This window comes from Lethenteron reissneri, unplaced genomic scaffold (assembly GCF_015708825.2).
Source record: "Lethenteron reissneri isolate LAM-NWPU_2019-01 unplaced genomic scaffold, ASM1570882v1 scaffold_1564, whole genome shotgun sequence".
Taxonomy (NCBI): Eukaryota; Metazoa; Chordata; class Hyperoartia; order Petromyzontiformes; family Petromyzontidae; genus Lethenteron; species Lethenteron reissneri.
The window spans coordinates 49147-62616 of record NW_026891294.1 but is presented as its reverse complement, the minus strand read 5'-3'; the positions used below and the strand labels follow the sequence as shown (position 1 = coordinate 62616).

The following is a 13470-nucleotide window of genomic DNA, read 5'->3' as shown; positions in this document are numbered from 1 at the left end:
TATATTTTTAAATCCTTTATATTAAGTTCGCTGCCACGCATATAAAGGATTTATAGTGAAAAACGTTGTTTTTACGGGTTATACTTATTAACCACTTGTTTGCCTGTCATAACTTGTCGAGATTCACTTTTAATTATGAAAGCCTTTTTGTGTTGTCCTCAAGTATACATTCATGTAACTAAAACCATTCTAACAATTTTAGCTACCATATTGTCAAACAATGGAAACACATTTCACTTTGGAGCTTGTCACACTTTCTATAGTGATTTGGAAATTTTACTAAATGATGTTATTCATTTTTTTACTGAAAAACTTGTTCTAATATTTTTGTTGTTGTTGTTGCTTGCTGTCAAGAATATTATTCATATATGTGTAAGTGGTTTCTCTGAAAGTTACATAATTATTCTACAGAAGAGCCTAACCATTAACCAATGTCATATTTTTATGCAGGTTCCTAAAGATATGAAATTTAATTTGGCATGAGTCTTGACTTAGAGCTTTCGTGACTGCAGGAATTCATATTCTTTGGGTCTTTTGGTAAAGTCACGTAGATAGTTTATTTGAACCTATCTACGTGACTTTGAACCTATCTACGTGACTGTACCGAAAGACCCAAAGAATCTGAATTTGGCATACACTTAGTTTATTTACAATATTCTTGGTTCTTTCGGTAAAGTCACGTAGAAGGGAAATAATAAAATAATATAAATAGCTGTGGATTTCACACCTGATGATGATGATTTTAACACGTAGGCTTTCGCGACCATTCTGGCGAATTGCCCGATGATGCTGGATGCAATTACCAGCGAAACGTCGTACTACTCAAAATTTGTAAATGTTGTGGTTTCACGCTTCAACACACCGGTGTGGGGGCTAAAGCAGTGAACTATTTGTCTTTTGTCAACGTGACACTTTTTTTACCGATTGGCCGTGTCGGGTGGTGGAGGGTTACGACACATTTATAAATAACGCGGCGATCTAAACCCAAACACGTTGACTATTGATGATAGCTTGTGTTGCAGTCGAAACGTCGTGATAATTTTTTATTGTTTTATATTTATATTATTTTATTATTTCCCTTCTACGTGATTTTACTGAACGAACCAAGAATATGAATCCCTGCAGTCATGAAAGCTTTAAGTCAAATCTTATTTACAATGTTCAACATTTAAACAAAATTTTGTTAACATTGAATCACAAGCAAAAATCCGTGGTTTAGCCACCTTTGTAAAATGTTTTAATCTTTAAAACAGCTTTCTGGCATTGCCGATGTTAAACTATTTTCACATGAAATTTGCATGTGTAGTTGCAAGACAGTTATTGTGTTCTAGTCACAAAGCATCTTCATTCGTGTCGGCAAATCGCAAGTGGCCTTTCTGCCCCTCTGACATACAGTTTACTTAATGGAGCACATAATTACACTTCAGACTTTAATGACATTTTTACACGGATGCATAAAATCTGCAGTGGAATTGTCTGGGTATATTATTTCAGAAGGACACCCTTTTGGATAGCCTTAGAAAAGTCATTCAAGATTAACTGAAAATGCCCATTTTAATTTGAAGTGCTGTGTATAAACCACTCATTAAATAGTTTTTGCATCAAGTGTGTTTAATAGTTCAGTATATATCTATCACTTCATACACCACTTGTTTTGATGACATTTGTGTATATCCATTAGGTTTTAATGGAAATTCTCAATTTCACACCATTTTAAGAGTGAGATGCACACTTTGGTATTTAAATCCTTTATATTAAGTTCGCTTGCTTGCTTAGGACCGTGCAAATCTTTCGGTCGTTTTTTAACCCACTTCCCATGATCCAATCGAGCTGACATTTTCCACACAGACTCGTTGTGTGTGACAATTAATTTTCGTGAAAACATTTTCCCTAAACTTTACACTGTTTAGGGGAAAAAAATGTAATATTTAATTACCAATTGCTTAATGCTGGCAGACAATCATCTGACCCATAGGTGGCAGCCATTTCAAGCCAGAGGACGAGAGGACTCTAGCCGCCACGCATATAAAGGATTTATAGTGAAAAACTTTGTTTTTACGGGTTAATTTTTTTTACTATTGAGTGTTGTGAATACACCTCCCTTGGCTGATGGTAAGATTCATGTTTAATTGTTTTTATATTATTTAACATTGTTATAATTGTTATTTCTACAGAAATGATGATTCAAAGAGGTCAGTATTTGTTTTTTTGCTGTTTTTTTTTATAGCAAGCTGAATGATATATCTAGTGACCATTGTTTGATTGTTAAATGCATTTTTGAGCACCTGAGTTAAGTCAATGTCAAAAACATGCAACGTTAAAAAAATAAACCCGTAAAAACAAAGTTTTTCACTCTAAATCCTTTATATGCGTGGCGGCTAGAGTCCTCTCGTCCTCTGGCTTGAGATGGCTGCCACCTATGGGTCAGATGATTGCATGGCACCATTAAGCAATTGGTAATTAAATATTTAATTTGTTTTCCCTAAACAGTGTAAAATTTTGGAAAAAAAATTTTCACGAACATTAATTGTCACGCACAACGAGTCTGTGTGCAAAATGTCAGCTCGATTGGATCACGGGAAGTGGGTTAAAAAACGACCGAAAGGTTTGCACGGTCGTAAGCAAGCAAGCAAGCGAACTTAATATAAAGGATTTAAAAAGATGGCAATTTTTTATAGAATGTCCCTAAAAATATATAATGGTTCTATAGTTATCCTTGCATGTCTTATTTCTCATTAAAATAAATAATTTGCCTTTATGCTCAGCTATGTATTAATTCCAGTAACTCAGCACCTGTGTTTCGCAAAAGTTAGGCCAATGTTTGCAAGTCTATTTTCAGGTGGCGTCTGCACGCACGATAATGCATGGAAGCTTTCTCCTCAGGCGTTCGCCTGAGCGGTCATCGAGCCAAGACTCGAGGCACCGCTCGACCCGTGATAAGTCCCGGTCACCACCCTCGTCTCGCGATGGCCACCGCGACTCATCAGCAAGGAGTGGCAGAGAAAAACGTGCCAGCCGGGAGCGCCGTGACGACCGCAGGCGTTCAAAGGAGGGGTCGCGTGAGCGGAGGAGCTCGCGGGAGAGGGATGACAGGAGGGTGCCACGGCTTTTCCCATCCCAGGACAGGATGGCCTCGCGGAATGAGCGGCCTGTGTTCCATGGCGGTCCCCATTACATAATGAACAGCAAACCACTGATGGGCAGCATGCCTGGCCGGGGTGGAATGCCTTGCAGAGGGGGGATGCCCAATAGGGGTGGCATGGGGGGCATGCACGACAGAGGGGGCATGGGTGGTAGAGGCGGCATGCACGATAGGGAGGGCATGGGTGGAAGAGACGGCATGCACGATAGGAAGGGCATGGGTGATAGAGACGGCATGCACGATAGGGAGGGCATGGGTGGTAGAGGCAGCATGTTCGATAGGGAGGGCATGGGTGGAAGAGGCAGCATGCACGATAGGGAGGGCATGGGTGGAAGAGACGGCATGCACGATAGGGAGGGCATGGGTGGTAGAGGCAGCATGTTCGATAGGGAGGGCATGGGTGGTAGAGGCAGCATGTTCGATAGGGAGGGCATGGGTGGAAGAGGCAGCATGCACGATAGGGAGGGCATGGGTGGAAGAGACGGCATGCACGATAGGGAGGGCATGGGTGGTAGAGGCAGCATGTTCGATAGGGAGGGCATGGCTGGCAGAGGAGGTATGATTGATAGACGAGGCATGCACGAAAGACGGGATAATTACGGAAGAGGGGGCATGCGAGAAAGAGGGGGCATGCACGAAAGAGGGGGCATGCACGAAAGAGGGGACATGCACGAAAGAGGGGACATGCACGAAAGAGGGGACATGCACGAAAGAGGGGACATGCAGGAAAGAGGGGACATGCACGAAAGAGGGGACATGCCCGGTCGGGGGGGCATGCCCGGTCGGGGGGGCATGTCCGGCAGGGGAGGCTATGGAAAAAAGGGACCCAACACTTCGCTGTGGGGTGAAGAGGACCAGAACGAGCCGCCTTTCAGGTAACTGGAGTATTCATTACAGAGCACGATTGGTATTTTGAGCGATGTTTTTGATTGTGAGAAATGGTGTAATGGTGTTTTTTTTATTTTATAGAGGGCCATCATACGATGATGAAGACCAGCGACCAGCCAGAGACATGCCTTCATCAGGTCTGTCAGATTATTATTTCATGTGTGTGATCTAGATATAAATTCTATTCAAAAAGTTTTCAAAAAATATATATAGATGAAGGGACTACCGCGCATTATGTAATGTGCTTAGCTTTTTTCTCGTGCATACACTAACTTAGGTTCAGTTTTTAATGTTTTATTTGCTGGTGCCATCTATAATTCTGCCCTCCAAACTCTTCAGTTCTAACTTGTCACTTATTAAGATGACATTTATCGAGTATGTTACAGTTTTTAACATTTAGGGTGCATTAGATATGTAGTCAAATGTGATGAAGGATTTTTTTTATTATTATTGCAGCTTGCTTCAGACAGCATTAGAAATTTGAGGAAAATTGTAATATTCTAACTATGTGCAGTTGTCTTGCGCTGAATGCTTTCAACTATATTTTGGTCAGGAGATGAAATCAAGCGTGAAGAGCTCTACCTAAAGTTTTATGATGAAATCTCTAAACAGTATGACAGTGAGAGACCTGTGGACTGTGTTGTCATTGTGGCTTCACGGCAGCAAAAGTGAGTGGTGACATTTCGTGTGGATCTGCCACTGGCATCTGCTCCATATTGACTGCAGGATTTTATTTACATACTCTTAGTTCTTTCGGTAAAGTCACGTAGAAGGGAAACAAGTATAACCCGTAAAAACAAAGTTTTTCACTCTAAATCCTTTATATGCGTGGCATCGGCTAGAGTCCTCTCGTCCTCTGGCTTGAGATGGCTGCCACCTATGGGTCAGATGATTGTCTGCCAGTATTAAGCAATTGGTAATTAAATATTTAATTTGTTTTCTCTAAACAGTGTAAAATTTTGGAGAAAAAATTTCACGAACATTAATTGTCACGCACAACGAGTCTGTGTGCAAAATGTCAGCTCGATTGGATCACGGGAAGTGGGTTAAACAACGACCGAAAGATTTGCACGGTCGTAAGCAAGCAAGCACGCAAGCAAGCAAGCAAGCGAACTTAATATAAAGGATTTAAAAAGAATATCAATCCCTGCAGTCACAAAAGCTTTAAATCAAGATTTTATTTACCCTGCCATTAAGTAAGTGATTACGTCATATTTGGCTACAATTCCCATGTAATGAGAAAAGGATATTCTTACAGTGATGCTGTATTGACACTAGGTGGAGACTTTAGGCTGGAGGAATTGTCATTCGGAAATGTAGAATTTTACATTCCGTAACTGAAAATGAATTACACACGTAAACGAAGTATAACTCCTAATATTTTATCGTGTAAAATTTTACAATCACGTTCCTATTTCACGAAAGCTTCAAGCGCTTTTGAGTTTAAACAAAAAGCTTGACTTTTACACAAGGTCATTAGTTGATACTTTTGAACGTTTATATATGATGAAATAGCAATGGATTGGCTATTCCTGCTGGAAAATAATTAAGTAAAATTATTTGACTGGAGTTTCAACACTGAAAAAAATTGCGAATTTTGAATTACCAAAAATTATCATCTCCGTGCACCATTCTCTTACCGGCTTGATCTCAGTCCAGTTCTTTCACGGAACTTTGAGTATCTGACGTGGTCAACCACTTGTCAGTAGAAATAATATTTTGCAGAATTGCAAAATCAAACTTTTACAATGGATGCTTCCTTCTAATTATCAACTCAGCTGAAATTGGAAAACTTACTATAATTGAAGGTACATTTTTGGTGAGAGTCTGGAATTCAGGCCCACTGTAATATCATTGTTGGTGATTTGATATAAACACACGTTAACCCTTAGAGCCTCCTCAAATCTATATTGTCATGAATTCCTTATACTTTTTTCTTATTTAGCTGGGAGGGCATCTTGTAAAGTCTGCTCGCATTGCAATCAAGCGTTTGCGAACTGATAGCCCAGTCAGAAAGAGACTCAGCCCATACGACATCTGCGTTCTGTAAAATTAGTATCAGTTTTTGGGAATTCGGTGGTGGATCTTCGGAAGAGAGACTGACTCAGAAACTGCCTATGACGATGACTGCTACCAAGTACTCATTTAAGTATGTGACACAATTTTTAAATCCTTTATATTAAGTTCGCATGCTTGCTTGCTTGCTTGCGTGCTTGCTTACGACCGTGCAAATCTTTCGGTCGTTTTTTAACCCACTTCCCGTGATCCAATCGAGCTGACATTTTCCACACAGACTCGTTGTGCCAGACAATTAATGTTCGTGAAAAAAAATTCCCAAAATTTTACACTTTTTAGGCAAAAATTTTTTATTTTACGTATATTCAAATAGAACTCATTCTTGGCTTTGGTTGAACGTCACAGTATACGAGCCCAGAGCGTAAACCCGTCCACAGGCCGTGGCGGAGTAGCGCAGTTGGTAGCGCCCTCGCTTCCCATGCCAAAGGTCGCGGGATCGATCCCCGCGTCCTCCACAGGCGAATATATATTTAAATCCTTTATATTAAGTTCGCTGCCACGCATATAAAGGATTTATAGTGAAAAACTTTGTTTTTACGGGTTATACTTATTATTGCTCCATTCCTGACTTATTGGTTCTGTGGTGTTGCAGGGACTATGCAGAGAATATAGGAAAGCAAGCTCGGAATATGGGCCTCACTGTGGATCTCATCATGCTGAGCTCGCAGAACCTCCTGGGCCAGGCCCTGAACGATGTAAGGAATGGAGGCTCCGCCTTCGCCATCGCCGTGAAGCCCCAACACGTGACGGACAACTGTTGCTCTGTCCACGTCCTTCAGGGGAACAAGCAACGTAAGCCCTCCGACCCCCGTATGCATCGTGGCAACCGAAAGGCAAGCTTCATTTGTGGATGTGGCCGGCTAGCTTGCTGCTCCATAAAGTCGGAAAAAGTGCGAAGGGAATCGCACTCCGCCATGGGAGAATCGTTGAAATTGGTGAAGGCTTTCTGTAGGCCTGATGATGAACGCTGGTCTTGTAAAAGTTGTGCAAACCTAATTTTTTTTTCACAGCAAAATGTTAACTTGCGTTTGGTGTCACCAGCCATGATGGAAAATGTTTTTCACCCAATAGGGAAGTTGAATTTTTTAGTTCCACGTGCATTGTTCGTTTTTAATTTCAAATTATACGTAATTATCGATTGGCAAAATATAATTTTGCGTACATCCATAGGTGCAATGTATGACAGTATTTTTTTTAATCCTTTATATTAAGTTCGCTTGCTTGCTTACGACCGTGCAAATCTTTCGGTCGTTTTTTAACCCACTTCCCGTGATCCAATCGAGCTGACATTTTGCACACAGACTCGTTGTGCGTGACAATTAATGTTCGTGAAAATCATTTTCCGAAATGTTACACTTTTTAGGACAAAAATATTATATTTAATTACCAATTGCTTAATGGTGCAATGCAATCATCTGACCCATAGGTGGCAGCCATCTCAAGCCAGAGGACGAGAGGACTCTAGCCGCCACGCATGTAAAGGATTTAGAGTGGAAAACTTTGTTTTTACGGGTTATACTTATTTGCAATGCAATATCGTTTTCGCCTTTGTGTTCCTTTCAAATAAATGGAAACAAAGATTAAATAAACCTATGTTGTTGGGCTTACAGAGAAAAAAAAAATTCTCTGTTTCGATGCCACTGAAGGTGGCGTTTGTAGTGTTTGACTTTATCCGGGTAGCTTCGATGTGGCGCCATAAACATCGCGTTTTCCACCAGAACACCACCACACGCCTTTGCCCGTGGCCATGGAGCTCGTGGGTCGCGAGTTTGAGTCTTACATGGGCGACCTACGCGAGCGGCGGCGGCGGCGGCGGAGTGAGATCGCCAGACAAGCGGCCGAGCGCGCCGACAGCGTCTTGCGGCGCCAGCAGCGGCCGCACCGTTTCTCGCAAGTGCCGGAATTTCGAACTGGCTTTTCGACACAGGCCCCCCCCCGCGCGTGCCCCACCAGCTCCGGACACCCTGGCCCCACCGCTACATGCGCGAGCGTCGCCCACAGATTCACCTCACCGGCCCGGTCCCCGCGCGCGGCAACACGTCCAGGTACCCGAGTGAGCGGGCGGCAGCGGCAGCGGCCTACTCGCAGCATGCCAACTCGCCGTCGTCGTCGCTACGCAGCGCTCTGAGCGAGGCGAAGGACATGTCCCTGGAAGAGCTGGATCGCATCTCGGAGCAAGTGCGCTTTCTGCGTGAAAAGGCGCTCGACGAAAGAGGTACGGTGGCAGCGTGCGGGGGACTCTAGGGGCACTGGTGCTGTGTGTCTTGGGGTTGCTGCAGATAAGTGGTAGGCATTGGTGATGTCTCGTAGGCAATGTTAAGGCATTATCCGGGAAGATTGTAAAATATATTTTGGGTTAACTGTGACTGAAGCCATGAAACTTGACTTGAATTCCGGCACTACTGGAACACTCGAGGAAACTATTGAGAATAGCATTATATGTACTACGAAACTACAGTATATAATATGAACACTGCACATACGCTCATACTATGATGAGTTTAAACCAATAAAATAAGACTAACAATACCTCGTAAGTTGAATTCCACCTCTAGAATAACTTTAAATTTTCATGTATAACTACTATATGAATAAGAGCACCACTCTATTCATATAGTAACAAACAAAAACTTAACCTTACACTCAAAGTATAACTTGAACACTTTACAAGTAGATTAGTATAATCACCGAAACAGTGTAGTTATTTACAAACGGCTGTAAGTTATTAGTATAATGACATTACATCTATAACAACAATAAGCCTACCAAGATTGAAGAGGGCAAGAAATCTTGAAGTCATCGTCATTACCACATCAAAGGTGAGATTATCTTGTTACGGAGGCCAGGGGCCTGGGCACAGAAACATTGCGTAAATCTAAGCAGGACGCGGATCGGTGTACGCCGCGAAAAGTTCGTAGTGAGAAAAGCGAAGTTTACAGACGTGGATGGCACGTTGGCTTTCGCTATGGATCACGTCATCACTCCCACTCCACCGGCCGGTCGGTCGGCTGCAACAGGGATTTTGGCACCACTTCCCATGGACGCTGCTTCTGCTGCAGCAGCAGCGGCAGCAGCATCAGCTCGTTGGCTTTCGCTATGGATCACGTCATCACTCCCACTCCACCGGCCGGTCGGTCGGCTGCAACAGGGATTTTGGCACTACTTCCCATGGACGCTGCTTCTGCTGCAGCAGCAGCAGCAGCAGCATCAGCTCGTTGGCTTTCGCTATGGATCACGTCATCACTCCCACTCCACCGGCCGGTCGGCTGCAACAGGGATTTTGGCACCACTTCCCATGGACGCTGCTTCTGCTGCAGCAGCAGCAGCAGCAGCATCAGCTCGTTGGCTTTCGCTATGGATCACGTCATCACTCCCACTCCACCGGTCGGTCGGCTGCAACAGGGATTTTGGCACCACTTCCCATGGACGCTGCTTCTGCTGCAGCAGCAGCATCAGCTCGTTGGCTTTCGCTATGGATCACGTCATCACTCCCACTCCACCGGCCGGTCGGTCGGCTGCAACAGGGATTTTGGCACCACTTCCCATGGACGCTGCTTCTGCTGCAGCAGCAGCATCAGCTCGTTGGCTTTTGCTATGGATCACGTCATCACTCCCACTCCACCGGCCGGTCGGCTGCAACAGGGATTTTGGCACCACTTCCCATGGACGCTGCTTCTGCTGCAGCAGCAGCAGCATCAGCTCGTTGGCTTTCGCTATGGATCACGTCATCAGTCCCACTCCACCGGCCGGTCGGCTGCAACAGGGATTTTGGCACCACTTCCCATGGATGCTGCAGCTGCAGCAGCAGCATCAGCTCGTTGGCTTTCGCTATGGATCACGTCATCACTCCCACTCCACCGGCCGGTCGGTCGGCTGCAACAGGGATTTTGGCACCACTTCCCATGGACGCTGCTGCAGCAGCAGCAGCATCAGCTCGTTGGCTTTCGCTATGGATCACGTCATCACTCCCACTCTACCGGCCGGTCGGCTGCAACAGGGATTTTGGCACCACTTCCCATGGACGCTGCTTCTGCTGCAGCAGCAGCATCAGCTCGTTGGCTTTCGCTATGGATCACGTCATCACTCCCACTCCACCGGCCGGTCGGTCGGCTGCAACAGGGATTTTGGCACCACTTCCCATGGACGCTGCTTCTGCTGCAGCAGCAGCATCAGCTCGTTGGCTTTTGCTATGGATCACGTCATCACTCCCACTCCACCGGCCGGTCGGCTGCAACAGGGATTTTGGCACCACTTCCCATGGACGCTGCTTCTGCTGCAGCAGCAGCAGCATCAGCTCCGTTTCTCTTGGGAGAGGAGTGAACTTCACATTTGAGGTGGCCACTTGGTAATCCGGGTGTCCGTTTCCATGAAATTAACCCACAATTTAGCGGTAGCTGCGCATTAAAGGTGCGTGCGTGGCAGAGGTAAGCACAGCAGCGTTGCTCATGTTACAGTTGATTATCTCGTCAATAGTGAACCATGTTAGGAAGTGATTAATGTTGGTATAGTATATTGCAGGGGTCGGGAACCTTTTTGACTGGGAGAGCCATAAAAGCCAAATATTTCTAAATATATTTCATTGAGAGCCATATAGTATTTGTAACGTATAATAAATTAAATATGTCTTACTTTTAATGCGACTTCTGGTGCTGCGTGGTTTTGCTGATGGCCTTGTAGTCTGGTTCGTACGTGGTGAGGTTGAGCTTCGTGCAGGCGTTGAGGCCCCGTGACCCGTGAAATTTATCTTCAAAACTAATTTCTGTTTACTTTAAAATGACACGGTATTATTAAGCAATATCACAAGTATTTTAAATTCAGTTCCAAACTGATTTTTGTATTTTTTTTTCAACTCAAAATTGTCTGGGAGCCATATGCCGTCACCAGAAGAGCCATATATGGCTCGCGAGCCATAGGTTCCCGACCGCTGTTGTAGATAATTGTCAGTCTTTGCCTAATGCTGTAATGTTGCAGTTAAAGACCCTGTGAATATCATTCGCAACATTGAACGATTGTGCAAAATCAACATTTTAAATGGACACCCGAGTAAGCGAGATGTCCCATCTCACGAGGTTTTTTTTTCCTTCAGCTAAAATTCTGAATTCTGCCTTGAAGAAATTATGTTTGCAGTGTTTACATAAGCTGTTGTATTACCTGCCTCAAGCCCTAATGTTAATATTCAGTTTGTAAATAGGAAAGCAAATTTGGTGGAGAGGCTCAATTTAAGATGTCTTCATATGGTGTGTTTTTCAGTGTCTTTTTTAAAATCCTTTATATTAAGTTCGCTTGCTTGCTTGCGTGCTTGCTTGCTTACGACCGTGCAAATATTTCGGTCGTTTTTTAACCCACTTCCCGTGATCCAATCGAGCTGACATTTTCCACACAGACTCGTTGTGCCAGACAATTATTGTTCGTGAAAAAAAATTCTCCAAATTTTACACTGTTTAGGCAAAAAAAAATTATTTTACATATATTCAAATAGAACGCATTCATGGCTTTGGCTGAACGTCACAGTGTAGGAGCCCAGAGCGTAACCCATCCACAGGCCGTGGCGGAGTAGCGCAGTTGGTAGCGCCCTCGCTTCCCATGCCAAAGGTCGCGGGATCGATCCCCGCGTCCTCCACAGGCGAATATATTTTTAAATCCTTTATATTAAGTTCGCTGCCACGCATATAAAGGATTTATAGTGAAAAACTTTGTTTTTACGGGTTATACTTATTTCTGGCATTGCATTCATTTTGGCTCAGGGTATGTGAATATTATTTTAGAGTTTTTTTGATAATTCCCATTTTTTCAATTTGTCATTTCTTATGTCCTTCAGCAAGGGTGATTTTAGAATTTCACCATTTTTATTACTGCAGTACAGAAACTAAACTTGGTAAGGCGTTACACCTTTTCACATCTAGCAGCTTTCCTCTACGACGAAGAGAAACACATTTCTAGAAAAAAAATAGTCAATGTAGCCTCTTTAACACGTCACATATTTTGATTTCAATTGTGTGCCAGGAATGCGTAATCAGCCAGCCGCCCCGCCACGCTTGGCTGAGGGAGGGATTGGAATGCACCATCTTCAACAGAACACACCACCGGCTCGCCAGAGACTTGACCAACAACTGCCCAACATGGCAAGCAAAGCCGTAGGCGCGTACGCTAACAGAGCGGCGGCCGACGCGCCCGGCGCTGCTTTTAACAGCGGTAACAACAACAACGACGGCGGCGGTGGAGGTGCAATGGCGGCGGGGATGGGAAGGCAGGGGAGCTTGCCCCCATCGGGCCACACGGCGGGCAGACAGCAGGCGAACAACATGGGGCAAGTGGCGGCGTCGCGTCCTCTCTCCCCGCTGCGACGCAACTCGCGCTGGCTGCCAGGAACGCCGTCGGTAGGCGCGCAGTCCGAGTTGAGCCACGCACCCATGGAGGATGCGCTGCAGCCGCGCGCCACCACCTCTGCGCAGGGAGCTCAGGGTCAGGTCGGTGGTTACGGCAACTACGGCAACATGGGCAGGGATTTCTCGGACCAAGGCGTGCGAATGCCGTCGCAGCAGCAGCAGCAACTGGTGCCTCCGCAACAGCAGGAGCGCGTCACCACCAGCACGACATTCGGTCCCACCACTGTAAACCTGTCGTCTCTCGGCCTGGATAACCCCAACGTGCGCAAGGCGCTTGACATGCTCATGCAGAGCGCTCCGGCGATATCGCAGCTCGTTAAGCAGGCATCGGCTGCCGTGTCGCAGAAGGGGCAGTCGGCGGCTTTGGTGGAGCCGCAAGCACCCGTGTTTCGGTCGCCACCGCAGCAGCAACAGCAGCAACAGCGGCCACTGATGCAGCAGCAACAAATGCCCTCGCAGCCGACCCACGGCATGGGCCAGCAGCAGGGCTATGGAGAGGAGAAAGGTTGGGCCAGACAGCAGCAGCCAGCCTTTCGGCAGCAGCACCCGCAGTTCCAACAGCAGGCCCGCTGGGATGAACAGTACCAGCAGCGCTACTGAAGCATGAATATGGAACCACGTTTTGAGAAGTCTGGGCAACCCTACTTTAGGTGTATTGAGAGGTCAGGGGTACACGATGCATTGCTTTATGAATAGTAGGGTAGAAGGCTTGCTGTTCCTCCGGCCACACACAATCATGTAATGGGCGCAAAGCTGCACACACACACCTAGAGAAAAGCATTGTACCGTGTACCCCAGCGGTCGGGAACCTATGGCTCGCGAGCCATATATGGCTCTTTTGGTGACGGCATATGGCTCCCAGACAATTTTGAGTTGAAAAAATAAATAAAAATCAGTTTGGAACTGATTTTAAAATACTTGTGATATTGCTTAATAATACTGTCTCATTTTAAAGTAAACACAAATTAGTTTTGAAGA

General features: G+C 45.1%; 1 protein-coding gene across 1 annotated transcript; it reads left to right on the top strand.

Annotated features, from left to right (window-relative positions):
* Positions 1-3556: 3556 nt before the first annotated feature.
* Positions 3557-13245, top strand: LOC133362647 (nuclear receptor coactivator 5-like). The gene is given in 8 exon segments (XM_061581571.1): positions 3557-4017; positions 4112-4167; positions 4584-4698; positions 6699-6898; positions 7825-8039; positions 8041-8127; positions 8129-8321; positions 12110-13245. Coding segments are annotated over 8 exon segments (2310 nt in total). The 3' UTR covers positions 13093-13245.
* The last annotated feature ends 225 nt before the right edge of the window (positions 13246-13470 follow it).